The sequence below is a fragment of the Macaca fascicularis genome, chromosome 2 (assembly GCF_037993035.2).
Source record: "Macaca fascicularis isolate 582-1 chromosome 2, T2T-MFA8v1.1".
Classification (NCBI taxonomy): domain Eukaryota; kingdom Metazoa; phylum Chordata; class Mammalia; order Primates; family Cercopithecidae; genus Macaca; species Macaca fascicularis.
Window position 1 is genome coordinate 39,378,293 of NC_088376.1, and position 15,563 is coordinate 39,393,855.

A 15,563-nucleotide genomic window follows, 5' to 3' on the forward strand; every position below is an offset into this window, starting at 1 on the left:
ACTATTCAAATGAAAGTTTTATTCTAATTAAAGTTTTAATTAAATCTTATTCTCATTAAGTTTTTAATCAGAATAAAACATATTCAACAAAACTAAATGAAAAGGAAATAAAATGTTGATTACTTACCAGCCAGGGTACTTGTATGCCTAAAAGCTCTGACCTGGGAGTCTGACAAACCCGTCAAAAGGGAGATTACTGTGTCCATCATATACTCATCATAAATTATGCTATACTGACACTGTCGAATCAGGACTCCAATAAATTCACAAAAGTTTGAACGAAATTTTTTCCACTGAGGTCCAGGCATGGTAAGAGGATAATCACCACTGTCCTAAAAAAGAGAAAAGGAACATATTAAGCATGTCATATTATAGCAGTTTGATCAAAGTTTTTTTTTCCCTTCCTACCTACATAGGAACCCTTTTTTGCAAAGTCATTATAGAAAGAAATAGGTGACTTTCATAGTACATTTGATTGCTTTATCTTTATTTGGTTTTGATCTGCCACAACTAAGTAATTCTTAAAGTACTCAAAATTACTATTTTAGAAACAGCATCCACTTTATCATTCTAAACCTTCCATTGAAAATAATAGTCTGGTTTGTTGTATTTGGATCTTAGCTGAGATAATTTGAAATAGTAAAAAAAAATTTTCGAAGTTTAGACTAGAAAGGATAATTGCCATTTGAATTTTGATCAAAGTAATAATGATACCTGCGTCATATCACATCTTTCAAGGTTTTAAATTGAATTTTTAAGAAGTGATAATTTCAAAAGTATAAGCATTTCACTGGGAAGTCCAAAAATGATCTTATACATCCTAAACTCCAACCAAATTTCTTCAAATTTTACTATGAACTTGATTTTAATTTCACTTCATACACTGGACTAATTAACTTTTCTAAGAAAACAATCTGAGTTTTTGATATCACCAGGTTGTGTCATCTTGTTTAAAATACAAAACTTAGAGTACAACCCAATTGGCTAAAGGTTTCCCTCTCTATCCTAAGACACTTTAGTACAGAAATGGAATTTAACAAGGCAGAGAATAAGGAATTCTGTGAACATGGTTGCCTGAATATTCTCAATGTGTAGCTTTTTGTCTTTTTTAGAACAAAGTGCTGCTAGGCAAATTTGTTTGTAAGTGAGGCCTTGAGCTCTGCTGGAGTCATAGGGAAGAGCACCAGTGTGATATATGGAATAGCAGATCCCAAGAACAGGTAACAAAAAGCAGACACTAGAAGAGACTGGACTCAGAGTCAAAACCCCAAAAGAAAGTTAATGTTGGTGTTAGATGAGTGGTAGGGAGCACTCCATGACTGGGAGTGTGAGTATAGATTGGAGAAGTTACATAGACTAGAAAGCGAAGATGCTTCCTAAAGGTATCTCAGCAGCCTACCTGCTGCTTTTATATCACAAAACCCCACCATAGTAGAGTTCCTCTTGTTTTATACCAACTGAGAATCAGCCATTTTGTGATCCACAACAACTGAACCTGGCCCTAAGGGAAGCTACAAAGAAAATAAACTACCTAAACAGGCCCAACATCAAGCAAGGCAGGGAAGGCAGAATAATCAGCACTTCGGAAAACCTGAAAAAGCAGCATACTTCAAAAGATTCAAATGTAGTACAACAAACAAACAAAACCCCTAAGGAACTAAAATATTTGATTTCTTAATTAAACAATTCAGTTCATGAATTGAAGAGAAGAATAATTGACAGGAGATACATGAGTAGCCTGGAAAATATGTAAGAAATATCTGAGGGAAAAAAATGTAATTTGCTAGATGAGTCTTCTGGAAAAGCCTTTTAAAATGAATGACATAGGATATTATGATCTCTTTATTCCTTTGTTCCTGCTTTTCACTCATCTGAAATGCATACATGATGTGGGATGTTCAGTCATCTTGCAACCATGAAGGGACCAGTATGAGGATAAAGAATGGTTGAAGAGAAAAATAGGAGAAGTCTAGGTCCTTGATGTCTACTCCCACATTTACTCTACATGACAAACTCCTTTGAGTTTTAAGCCACTATTGGTCAGCTTTTCTGTTACTCAGAGACAAATGCATTCCTACTGATGGAGAATAATTATGAGCAGTGAAGATAGATGAATTATTTAGTAAATGATTCTGGTACAACTGGTGGTCACTAGTGAAGCCTAGCCTAGGGGAGAGAGAGACCCTGTCTCAAAAACAAACACAAACAAACAAGCAAACAAACAAAAAAACACAAAAAACTATATTCCACAGGACTCAACCAGGTACCAGGTACTCACAACAAAGCCTGGGGACAGGGCAGAAAAACCAAGAACACCTTTCTTGTTAATGCAGGTCTACAGGGGGTAATCCTGAACTTCTCGGGGTAAAGGCAAAATGTCTGGTTCACTTCTCTAGACCCTTCTCTTCTATAAAGTAGCCTCAATCTGGTGGGAAGAGGATTAAGAAATGGAGTCATCCCCAACGCACAGCAAAGACCCACTGCAGCTGAGAGAAGAGTAGAAGAAAACACCCTCTACTTGGGAGGAAAGAAGGAGACAAAACAATGTCCTGAGACGTGAATCCTATACCAATACTAAGCAGAGGTTTGCCAGTATTAAAAGAGGGGCAGAACCCTTCACTGTTGCTTAATTAGGAATAGCCAAAAACTGTATGTTATGGCTTACTGTGTGAAGGTAACTAAGAAAAAGTGTTCCATGACTTCAGAGTACATCCATGCAGAGCCCATTATTTGAGTTTTTGATGTTTAATAACTTTGCTAGAAAAATCTGTAAGAAAAGAAAAAAAGCATCTGCAAGTGATTAATGTAAGCCCTGTGTATGTTTGAGTGAAAGTACTACTTCAGGCACGCTGCCTCCTGGTAACAGCTATGCAGGGAGGAAGGGCCCACACTGCTATACTTCTGATCCCCTTTTGTTTTACTACCCAAAGCTAAATACGTATTTTTGATAATATATAACTTCTCTTTTACTAAAAGATAGTCTCTACCCATAGAAATGTATTTTGAAAACACTTATTTTACACAGCAATTTTGCATCCATTTAAACTAACCTTTTATCAATAAAGCACTATTTATATATTTAAAAAGAAGAAGAAGAAAGAAGGGCAGAAGCCCCCACTGAACGCCAACCACAGACGACACAGAGGTTGGCTGCTACAGAAAGGAGAGACAGGAAAGCTGAGGAGGCCCCTTGGTGGCTCACAAAGCATAGTTAAACTGAGGGAGGATTAGGACAATAGATGCCCCGTCATAGCGCCAGGCAATAAGCAACACCAGTCTACCACTAGCAGAAGGGATAACAGTATGGAGAGAGATACCCTCTGTAGCACTGGGGTGCAGACAGCAGAGGAATCTGAGGGTGAAGCCTGAACATTTAGAAAAATTTTGGTATCCTAAGCACTAGTCAATGGCAGTTCATCACTAAAGAAATCTGAAACCTGTGATACATTAGTGATAAAAACAACAAAACATAATTCCTGGCTCAATTCCTGACTAGAATAAAAACGTATACCATTTGAAACTTTTAGTTTTTGTACCATGTACAAATATCACTTTAAAAAGTTTTTGGAAAAAGAAAAAATTTCCTGTATCCACTTCAAGAGTTTCCTAACTCTGATACAACTAGTTATAAATTTCTCCTTTATATACACACTTACACATGACATGTAAAAAGACGTATAAAGATGGGCAGTGGAGTGACCTCCTTATATCAGACGACTCTTTTCCCCACAATCTCTTCTTTCTCTGCTTTATTTTTTTCTGCATAGCATTTATTGCCATCTACCATATCATAATATTTTCCTTAGGTATTTTATTCATTGTTTTTTTTCCCCCTAACTAAAATGTAAATTCCATGAGGGTAGAGATTATTTTTTGCCTGGTATATTCAGTGCTATATCCTCAATGCTTAGAAAGTAATAGACACTCAAATATTCCTTGATCAAATGAATGAATCATTAGGCCGGGCAAGGTGGCTCACGCCTGTAATCCCAGCACTTTAGAAGGTTGAGGCAGCCGGATAACCTGAGGTCAGGAGTTTGCGACCATCCTGGCCAACATGGTGAAACCCCATTTCTACTAAAAATGCAAACATTAGCTGGGCATGGTGGCATGAGAATCACGTGAACCTGGGAGGTGGAGGCTGCAGTGAGCAGAGACTGAGTTTGTGCCACTGCACTCCAGCATGGGTGACAGAGTAAAACTCTATCTTAAAAAAAAAAACAAAAAAAAAAAACAAAAAAAAACGGCCAGGCGCCGTGGCTCAAGCCTGTAATCCCAGCACTTTGGGAGGCCGAGATGGGCGGATCACGAGGTCAGGAGATCGAGACCATCCTGGCTAACACGGTGAAACCCCGTCTCTACTAAAAAATACAAAAAACTAGCCGGGCGAGGTGGCGGGCGCCTGTATTCCCAGCTACTCGGGAGGCTGAGGCAGGAGAATGGCGTGAACCCGGGAGGCGGAGCTTGCAGTGAGCTGAGATTTGGCCACTGTACTCCAGCCTGGGCGACAGAGCGAGACTCCGTCTCAAAAAACAAAAACAAAAACAAAAACAAAAACAAAACAAAACAAAACAAAACAAAACAACCAGTTGTTTGAAACTATCCACATAAATATCTGTGAGGACACACCATATTCCTGAAATCAACAGAAGAAATTCCAAATTCTACAGTGCCATTCTCTAACTTATCACAATGTTATAGTCAGTGCTTAAGATGTAAAACCACATCTGTGAACTTATATATCACCATAATGGGAACAACTTTTCATTAAAACTTTAAGGATACTGAAAACCTTGACTGAGATTGGCTCTCTCAGGTGATCCTATACATTCCCAAACTCCACTGAAAGATAGAGCTCCTTCCTGGTTTTTCTGGGGAACTTCTATTCATGTTTTAAAACTAATTCTAAGCATAAATATTTTGTGAAGCCCTCACACTTCAGATAATCAACTCATCCTTTGGGTTCTCACTGAGTCTTGTATACTTCTCAGCTATTAAACTTGTCAAGGTATAATTGCAATTAGTTTACAAAGCTCTATCCCCCTTTAGGATGTGGGCTCATGATCTACAACTGTCTCTAAATATACAGTTCCCAACTAAAAGTTGGGCTACATTAAGTGTTCACTAAATGTTTATCAAACACAAAAATAAATTAATCTCATAAAAATAAAGTTGGAAAAACCAAATTGCTCATTTATTCAACCCTTGTTAAAAAGTTATACCTGGGAGGGGCTTCAAGATAACTGGTTAGTGTCATTGCATACATCATCCACTAAGAGGAACAAAAATATTAAGTATACAGGCCAGATGTGGTGGCTCATGCCTGTAATCCCAGCACTTTGGGAGGCTGAGGTGGGTGGATCCCTTAAGCCCAGGAGTTTGAGACCAGCCTGGATAACATAGTGAAACCCTATCTCTACGAAAAACAAAACAAAACAAAACAAAACAAAAAAACAGCTGGGCATGGTGTCATGCTGGTAATCCCAGCTACTTGGGAGGCCAAGGCACGAGAATCGCTTGAGCCTGGGAGACGGAGGTTGCAGTAAGCTGAGATGCACCACCACACTCCAGCCTGAGCAACAGAGCTTGACTCCATCTGAAGGAAAAACATACATATACTAAGCATAAAATCACAACCTGAATAGGTCATCCACTGGAATTCAACGGAATGTGACAGGAAATAGTTAAAGGGAAAAAGGAGAAGAAAGCAAAGCAGCCTGCTTGGCCGGGATCACCTGAGAGCCAACAGAGACTCCTCAACATAGGGAGAAGAAAAGTAAGAGACCCTCAATTGTCTACATTCCCACAGTGGCCTCCTGCAATTCCAGCAATGGAAGAACCCCTTGATCCTCATGGGCCCTGAAACTATAATGAGCTGCCAGGAGACTGTACAACAGCACTGCTCCACAGAGGAAGCGCATGCCGAGTCCCACAAATTCCCTGAGACCTGAACAGCAACAGCAAGGCACTATTTTAGAGCCCTAACCCCGACACACTCCATACTATCCTGGAGCCCAAGAGTGCTGGGCTGAGACACAAGAGAAGATTGAGCTGCTGCCCCCAGAACATAAATGAGAAAGACCCTGGCCTACCACATCTAGATCTCAGGCGTAACTGAGACAAGGGCTACTACCACCAGCACAGTGGCGCGGAGGCAAGCGTGGTGCACGTGTTCTCCACCTACCAGTCTAGGCTGTCTGCCACTGAAGGCAGCACTATCTTCACCAAGCAGGGTAGCAGCACAACTGCCACCACCCCCTACACAAGCATTCCATTGATAACCTGGGGATTACCTCATCCCTGCCTACCATATCTGGCACCTGCACACACTATCAGAGGACCTAAGGACAACTCCACCCAGCCCTGGTTGCCCCAGCCCCCTACCAGAGTACGGAACAGCCCAGAACACCACTGTTGGGACCAGAACACTCCTTTCAGGTACAGGATTAAGCCTACCTACCCAGCTGCTACCACCACAGGTGGCACCTACCTGTATGCACCACGTGTGAGCCTGGAGACTGGCAGTCTAGCACACTGCAGCAACTGCCAACACCAGTGCCCACTTCCTGGGACACAGACGCCCTGCCACTTTCACAGCCCATGCCACACTGGCTGCCCGGTGTCCCAAGAACCCAAGAAATAGTACAGAGACTGCACGCATCCAGAATCAAAGCCAAAGAGTGCCACCCAAAGAACACTTCAGCTAACATCTTCAGGAGAAAGTCCTTCCATACAAAAGCAAACAATTCAAAGAAGCAAACTGCTATAACGGATGTGCAGATATCAATTACAGACACAGGAAACATGAAAAAGCAAGGGAACTTGATATCTCCAAAGGAATACAATAATTCCCCAGCAACAGATGCCCCCCCCCCCCAAAAAAAAATCACTAAGTCCTGGAAAAGGAACCCAAATTATTTATTCTAAAGAAGCTCAGTAAGATATAACAGAATTCTGAAAAACAATACAGAGGACTCAGCAAAACAATTCAGGATATAAACCAAAAATTTACCAAAGAAACAGATATCATTAAAAAGAACCAGGTCAGGCGCTGTGGCTCGCACTTATAATCCCACCACTTTGGGAGGCTGAGGTAAGTGGATTCCTTGAGCTCAGGAGTTCGAGACCAAGTTGGGCAACATGGCAAAACCCCGTCTCTACCAAAAATACAAATATTAGTCAGGCATGGTGGTGTGTGCCTGTAGTCCCAGCTATTTGGGAGGCTGAAGTGGGAGAATCATGTGAGCCCAGGAGGCAGAGGTTGCAGTGAGCCGAGAGATCACACCACTACACTCCAGTCTGGGCGACAGAGCAAGACCCTGGCAAACAAAACAAAAAAACCCCCACAAATTTTGGAACTGAATAATTCATTCAATAAAATAAAGAATACATTTGCAAGCTTCAACAAAAGACTGGATCAAGCAGAAAAATGAGTGTCAGAGCCTGAACACAGGTCTTCTGAGATAATTCAGTCAGACAAAAATAAAGAAAGATGAACAATGCCTTTGTGACTTATGAAATACCACACACGTGTTCAAATCGGGGTCCCAAAAGGCCAAGATAGAATGAAAGGATTTTAAAACTTACTTAATAAAAGAATAGATGAAAACTTCCTAAGTCTAGCAAGAGATATAGACATTTAGATACAAGAAGCTAGGATCCAAAAAGGTCTTCTTCATGGCACATTACAGTCAAACTGTTTAGAGTCAAAGACAGAATTCTAAAAACAGCCAAAGTGTCTAGTCACATATAAAGAAACCTTCATCAGACTACCAGTAAATTTCTCAGCAGAAACCTTACAGGACCAGAGAGAATGGGACGACATATTCACACTGCTAAAAGAAAACAACAACAACAACAACAACAAAAACCTGCTAGTCAACAGCACTGTATTCAGCAAAACTATCTTTAATAAATGGAGAAATAAATTTTTTCCCAAACAAGCAAAAGCTAAGGAAATCCATCACCACCAGATCTGTTCTACACAAAAAAACTGCTCAAGGGAGTCCTAAAACTGGATGTGAACGAACAATGTTTACCATCAAGAAAACACACAAAAGTATAAATCTCACTGGTAAAGCAAACACACATATGAGGAAGATAAAATAATCAAATGACACTGCTACAGAAAATCACCAAACAACAAAGACAAACAATAGGAGAAAAAGAAATAAACAAATAATATTACAAAACAACCAGAAAACAACACTATGACAGGAACGAAGGGTCATATAGTAATATTAACTTTGAATGTAAATGGATTAAATACTCCACTAAAAAGACAAAGACCAGCTGAGTAGATAAAAGACAGGATCCAACTACATGCTGCCTACAAGAAATGCACTTTACCTATAAAGACACAGACAGACTGAAACTAAAGGGATGGACAAAGATATTCTACACAAATAGAAATGAAGTGAGCAAGAACAGCTATACTTATGATGAGTGAAACAAACTTTACATCAAAAACAGTCATAAAGACAAAGGTCATTATATAATGATAAAGAGATTAACCCAACAAGAATATTTAATAATTTTTAGTATATATGCACCCAACAGGGGAGTGTCCAGATTTATAAAGCAAACATTACTAGATCTAAACAGACTCCCAGACTATAACACAGAATTCAACACCTCGCTCTCAGCATTTGATCATCTACACAGAAATTCATTAAAGTAACACTGGACTTAAACTAGACCTTAAACCAAATAGACTTGACATTTATAGGACATTTTATCCAACAACTGCAGAATACACATTATTCTCCGAGATCAGAGAAGACCAGGTGCGTTCAGGGTGGTATGGCCATAAACAGAATACACATCATTCTCATTAGCACATGGATAGACCATATGTTAAGCCACAAAACAAGTCTCATCAAATTTTAAAAAATCAAAATCATATGAAATATCTTCTCAGACCACAATGGAATAAAACCAGAAATCAATACAAAGAGAAACTTTGAAAACCTTACAAATATATAAAAATTTAAAAACACACTCCTGAATAACCACTGGGTCAATGAAGAAATTAAGATGTAAATCAAAACATGCCTTGAAATAAATGAAAGTGGAAACACGACATACCAAAACCTGTGGGATATGGCAAAAACTGTACTAGGATCAAAGTTGATAGCAATAAACACCTGCATCAAACGAGTAGTAAGGTTTCAGGCCAGGCACAGCAGCTCACACCTGTAATCTCAGCACTTTGGGAGGCTGAGGTGGGTGGATCACCTGAGGTTAGGAGTTCGAGATCAGCCTGGCCAACATGGTGAAATTCCATCTCTACTAAAAATACAAAAATTAGCTGGGTGTGGTGGTGGGTGCCTGTAATCCCAGATACTCGGTTGGCTGAGGCAGGAGAATCACCTGAACCCGAGAGGCAGAGGTTGCAGTGAGCCGAGATCACACTACTGCACTCTAGCCTGTGCGACAAGAGCGAAACTCTGTCTTTTTAAAAAAAAAAAAAAAAAAAAAAGTAGTAAGGTTTCAAACAAACAATTTAACGATGCACCTCAGGAACTAGGGTAGGAAGAACAAACCAAATACAAAATTAACAGCAGAAAATAAATACAGATGAGACCAAAAATAAATGAAGCTAAAACTTAAAAAAAAACAATGGATCAAAGAAATGAAAAGTTGGTTCTTCAAAAAGATAAAACTGATGAATCACTAGCTAGACTAACAAAGACCCAAATAAAAAAAAATTAGAAATGAAAAATGAGACATTACATCTGATAACACAGAAAACAAAAGATCAGAGACTATTATGAACAACTATACACTAACAAATTGCTTGATCATAGTATATTACCTTTTTCATGTGCTATTGACTTCAGTTTGCTAAAACTTTTGTATCTAACTTCATCAGGGATGTTGGCCTGTAGTTTCCTTTATGTTGTTGTTGTTGTTGTTTTTGCTGTGTCCTTATCTGGTTTTGCTAACAGGGTAATGCTGGCCTTCTAGAATGACTTACTGAGAATTCCCTCCTCTTTAAGTTTTTTGGAATAGTTTGAGGAGGACTGGTATTATTTCTTCTATCTTTGGTAGAATTCAGCTGTGAATCCTTTTGGGCCTGGGCTTTTCTTGAGTGGGAGACTTTTTATTACTGATTTAATCTCACTACAAACTCACTAATACACCATGATCAAGCAAAATTTACATAAGGCATTCAAGATGGCTTAACATATGCAAATCAACAAATGTGATACATAACACCAACAGAATGAAGGACAAAAACCCTCTGATCATCTCAACAGATGTAGAAAAAGCATTTGGTAAAATCCAACAACTCTTCATGATAAAAATTCTCAATAAACTAGGCAAAAAAGGAATATACCTCAAAATAACGAAGTTCATATACGACAAACTCACAGGTAACATCATACTGAATGGGGAAAAGTTCAAACCTTTTCCTCTAAGAACCGAAACAAAACAAACATGCCTACTTTTACAAGTCTTATTCAACATGGTACTGGAAGTCCTAATCAGTTAAGAGAAAAAAACAAAATGCACCCAAATTGGAAAAGAGGAAGTCAAACTGCCCCTCTCAGCAGATGACATGATCTTATATTTAGAAAAACCCAAAGCCTCTACCAAAAAATTCTCAGAGCTGATAGCAAATTCAGTAAAGTGCTTTACGTTTTTTCAACACATAAAAATTGGTTTCTATATACCAATAATAAAACAGCTGTAAAAAATCAAGATGGCAATCCCATTTACATAGCTACAAAAAATAAAAGATATAGAAATAAAGCTAAGTAAAGGGAAGGATCTCTATAAGGAAAACTATAAAAGGCTGATGAAAGAAATTGAAGAGGACACAAATGAATGGAAAGACATCTCATGCTCATGATTCGCAAGAATATTGGTAAAATGTTGGTACCAACTGAAATTTTTTTTTAAAAAGGTTGGTAAAATGACTGTGTCGCCTTTTTTATTTTTTGCATTACTATAAAGAAATACCTGAGACTGGGTAATTTATAAAGAAAAGAGGTTTACTGGCTCAGGTTCTGGAAGCTGTATAAGAAGCACAGTACTGGAGTCTGCTCGTCTTATGGTGAGGTCCTCAAGGATGCTTATAACCACAGCAGAAGGTGAAGGTGAGCCAGTGAATCACACGGTGAGAGAAGGAGCAACGGGGCAGGGGTGCCACACTTTAAAAAATTACCAGATATCTTGTGAACTCAAAGTGAGAATTCACTCATTACTGCAAGGAGGATACCAAGCCACTCTCGAGGGATCTGTCCGCATGACCCAAACACTTCCCACCAGGCCCCACTTCCCACACTGCGGATTACATTTCAACATAAGATTTAAAGGGGATAAACATCCAAACCATATCAATGACCATACTGTCAAAAGCAATATATAGATTCAACGTAATTCCTATCAAAATACCGATGTCAGTTCTCACAGAAACAGAAAAAAAAAATCCTAAAATGTGTATGGAACCAAAAGAGAGCCAGAATAGCCAAAGCAAAGTTAAGCAAAACAAACAAACAAATGAAATGAAATAAAACAAAAACAAAGCTGAAGGCATTACAGCCTGACTTCAAATTATATTTTAAGGCTGTATTAGCCAAAAGAGCAAAGTATTGGTATGGAAATAACTACACATACCAATTGAACAGAACAGAGAACCCAGAAATAAATCCACACATTTATAGCCTACTGATTTTTGACAAAGGTGTCAAGAACATACACTGCAGAAAGTACACCTTCCTTCAATAAATGATACTGGAAAAACTGGATATCCATACGCAGAAGAATGAATCTGAACCCCTATCTCTCACCTTATATAAAAATCAACTCAAGATAAATTAAAGACTTAAATGTAAGACCTGAACCTATAAAACTAGTAGAAGAAAACCCAGGAAAAACAATTCAGAACACTGGTCTAGGCAAATAACTTATAGCCAAGACATCAAAAGCTCAGACAATAAAAACAAACAAAAAAGGCAAACAAGATACATTAAACTAAAAATAAAAAAGCACAGCAAAGAAAACAACAGAGTGAAGAGACAACCTCTTCAATGAGAGAAAATATTTGCAAACTGTTCATCCAACAAAAGACTAATACCCAGAATACTCAAACAACTCAACAATAAATTTAAAAAAAAAAAAAAAAACATAATCCCATTAAAAAGTGAGCAAAGCACATGAATAGTCAACTCTCAAAAGAAAACTTAAATGGTCAACAGGTATATGAAAAAGTGCTCAACATCCATAATCATCAGGAAAATACAAATTAAATGGGCAATGAGATATCATCTCACCCCCGTTAGAATGGCTATTATTGAAGAGAAGAAAAACAATAGATACTGGTGAGGATTTGGAGAAAAGAGAACTTCTACACACTGTTGGTGGGAATGTAAATTAGTACAACCACCATGGAAAACAGTGCGGAGATTTTTCAAAAAACTAAAAATAGAACTACCATATGATCCAGCTACTATGTATTTATCCAAAGGAAAATAAATCACCATATCAAAGGGATACCCACACTTGCATGTTTATCACAGCACTATTCACAATAGCAAAGATATGGAATCAATCTAAGTGTCCATCAATAGATGAATAGATAAAGAAAATGTAGCATATACATACATATACATATGTATATGTACACATATACAAACAGGAAACTGGTTATAAAAAAATAAAGTCATTTGCAACAGCATGAATAGAATTGGAAATCATTACATTAAGTGAAATAACTCAGGAACAGAAAAACAAATACCACATTTTCTCACTCATATCCATCAGCTAAAAAACTTGATCTCATGGTGATAGGGAATATAATGATAGAAGCCAGAGTGAGAAAGGCGTGTGAGGAGAAAACGGAGAGGTTGGGTAAATCATCAGATATCTTGTGAACTCAAAGCGAAAATTTACTCGTTACTGCAAGGAGGATACCAAGCCACGCATATAAATTCTATCTAACTTACAGTTACAATGTTCGATAGCAGGCCTGGGTGACTACAGTTAACATCAATATATTACATATTTCAAAATAGCTAGGAGACAGCTGGGCACGGTGGCTCATGCCTGTGATCCCAGCTCTCAGGAAGGCCAAGGCAGGTGGATCACTTGAGGACAAGAGTTCAAGACCAGCCTGGCCAACATGGCAAAACTTTGTCTCTACTAAAAATACAAAAATTAGCTAGGAATGGTGGCACAAGCCTGTAATCCCAGCTACTTGGGTGGCTGAAGCAAGAGAATCACTTGAACTAGGGAGGTGGAGGTTGCAGTGAGCTGAGATGGTGCCACTGCACTCCAGCCTAGGCAACAGAGTGAGACTGTCTCAAAACAAACAAACAAACAAAAGCTACGAAAGGACTTGAAATGGTACCAACACATAGAAATGATAAATACTCAAGGTAAGAGATACCTCAAACACCCTGACTTGATCATTATGCATTCTATGCATGTAAAAATATTCACATGTACCCCATAAAAATGTAAACTACTGGCCGGGTGTGGTGGCTCACACCTGTAATTCCAGCAGTTTGGGAGGCTGAGGCGGGCGGATCACAAGGTCAGGAGATTGAGATCATGGTGATACCCCATCTCTCCTACAAAAATACAAAAAAAATTAGCTGGGCACAGTGGCAGGAGCCTGTAGTCCCAGTTACTTGGGAGGTTGAGGCAGGAGAATGGCATGAACTCGGGAGGCGGAGCTTGCAGTGAGCGCAGATCACACCACTGCACTCCAGCATGAGTGACAGAGCAAGACTCTGTCTCCAAAAAAAAAAAATGTAAACTACTATGTATCTATACAAGCAAAAAGTTATACCTCTAATAAATAAAAAACTGAATTCCTACTATCTGGCTTTAGCTGAAAAATCTAATACATCTTAATAATTGACAAATATAAATGTGATTTATTTGAATCACTGTAAAATCCAATTTTGTACAAGTTTTAAAACGGAAAGATAAAGATTTTCCAATTATCAGCATGTAAGTATATCCTCAATACATAGTTTATCATGACTAATCCAGATGGTAATTTAATCTAGTAGACACTGACATAAATGTTACTGTTGGAATACACTTTGGTTTCACAAATATCTCATTTAGGCATCTTTCATAATGACTGGATATCTCAGATAATGTAATAGAGAGGTCTGACTCAATCTAAAAAGATTATTTTAGATTGAGAGTATAATTGGCTCATTAAAAAAATACTAGTATAATTCTATAACTTACTGGATCAGCAGTAAGAAACTGATAGTAAAAATAGCCAGAAACGAATTAAATGACCAGGGTTGTTCAAACTGAAAGAACGTAACTGTTACCGAGTAATCTCTTCCCAGCCATTTCAGTATCATAAACTTCTGATTACATAAAACACAGAATAGGGTAGTAGTTAAGAGTATGGACTTAGGGCCAGGCACAGTGGCTCACCTGAGGCTAGGAGTTCGAGACCAGCCTGTCCAATATGGTGAAACCTTGTCTCTACTAAAACTACAAAAATTGGCCAGGTGTGGTGGTGTGTGCCTGTAGTCCCAGCTACTCAGGAGGCTAAGGCATGAGAATCACTTGAACTCGGGAGGCAGAAGTTGCAGTGAACCAAGATCACACCACTGCACTCCTGCCTGGGTGACAGAGCAAGACTCACTCTCCAAAAAAAAAAAAGGTACAGCTGTAGGAGCTAGATTGTTTGGGTTCAACTCCTGGCTTGCCATTTAGTAGTTGTGTGACTTCAGGTAAGTTTCTTAACCCTTTTGTGCCCCAATTTTCTCATCTGTCATATAGGGATAACAATATTATAAACTACCTACACCTCACAAAAATGTTGTGAGGATTAAGTATATGTAAAGCACTTAACAGTGCTTGCATCTATTAAGCATAATTAGTAGCTATTATTACTACTATTCAACATGTTTGCTCTTGTCCCCAACAGTTTGAACTGCAGGGTTCAGTCATTATATATTTCCTTTGTTACACTTTTGCATATTACAAATTCAATACAATTTCTGGAGTCACTGCAATTTTTTAATTATTGATTTGTCTTTTGGCACTTGTCATTTCTAATTCTATTTTGTTTCTTTAACATTCTGTTTACCTTTCTCATCTTGGAGCAGTTTCCACAGTGAAGTATGTAACACAAACGGAGTGGTGTATTGCAAGAAAATATTAGAACTTCTATTTCTATTTATTTTTATCTATAAAAAGAAAGAAATTAATTGTTGCTAATATTTAATATACAGATTAAGCCTGGTATGCCCTCACTTGGTCCATATTTCAGATTGCTTTGTGTCACAAAACAAATTTAAAAGAGTAGCAAAAAGAGTTCAATACTCAAAGGAGTTGACAGTAGAAATGGCATTCCTCACTGGTTTCTTAAGTTATTTTAAGTTACATATGAGCAATTCAATGACTTTAAGCTTAACAGTGTCTTTTTTTTTTTTTTTGAGGTGAAGTCTCACTCCACTGCCCAGGCTATAGTGTGGTGGCACGATCTTGGCTCACTGCAACCTCTGCCCCCTGGGTTCAAGCGATTCTCCTGCCTCAGCCTCCCCAGTAGCTGAGATTATAGCCGCGTACCACCACGC

General features: G+C 38.4%; 1 protein-coding gene across 13 annotated transcripts in view; it reads right to left on the bottom strand.

The window, feature by feature from the left end:
- Positions 1-15,563, bottom strand: part of STAG1 (STAG1 cohesin complex component) — a 402,189-nt gene that overhangs the window by 177,128 nt on the left and 209,498 nt on the right. For all 13 annotated transcript variants that reach the window (XM_074031098.1, XM_074031099.1, XM_074031097.1 and 10 more), the window contains one exon: positions 128-332. In XM_074031098.1, coding sequence (XP_073887199.1) covers positions 128-332 — 205 coding nt within the window. The remainder of the gene's footprint in view (positions 1-127; positions 333-15,563) is intronic.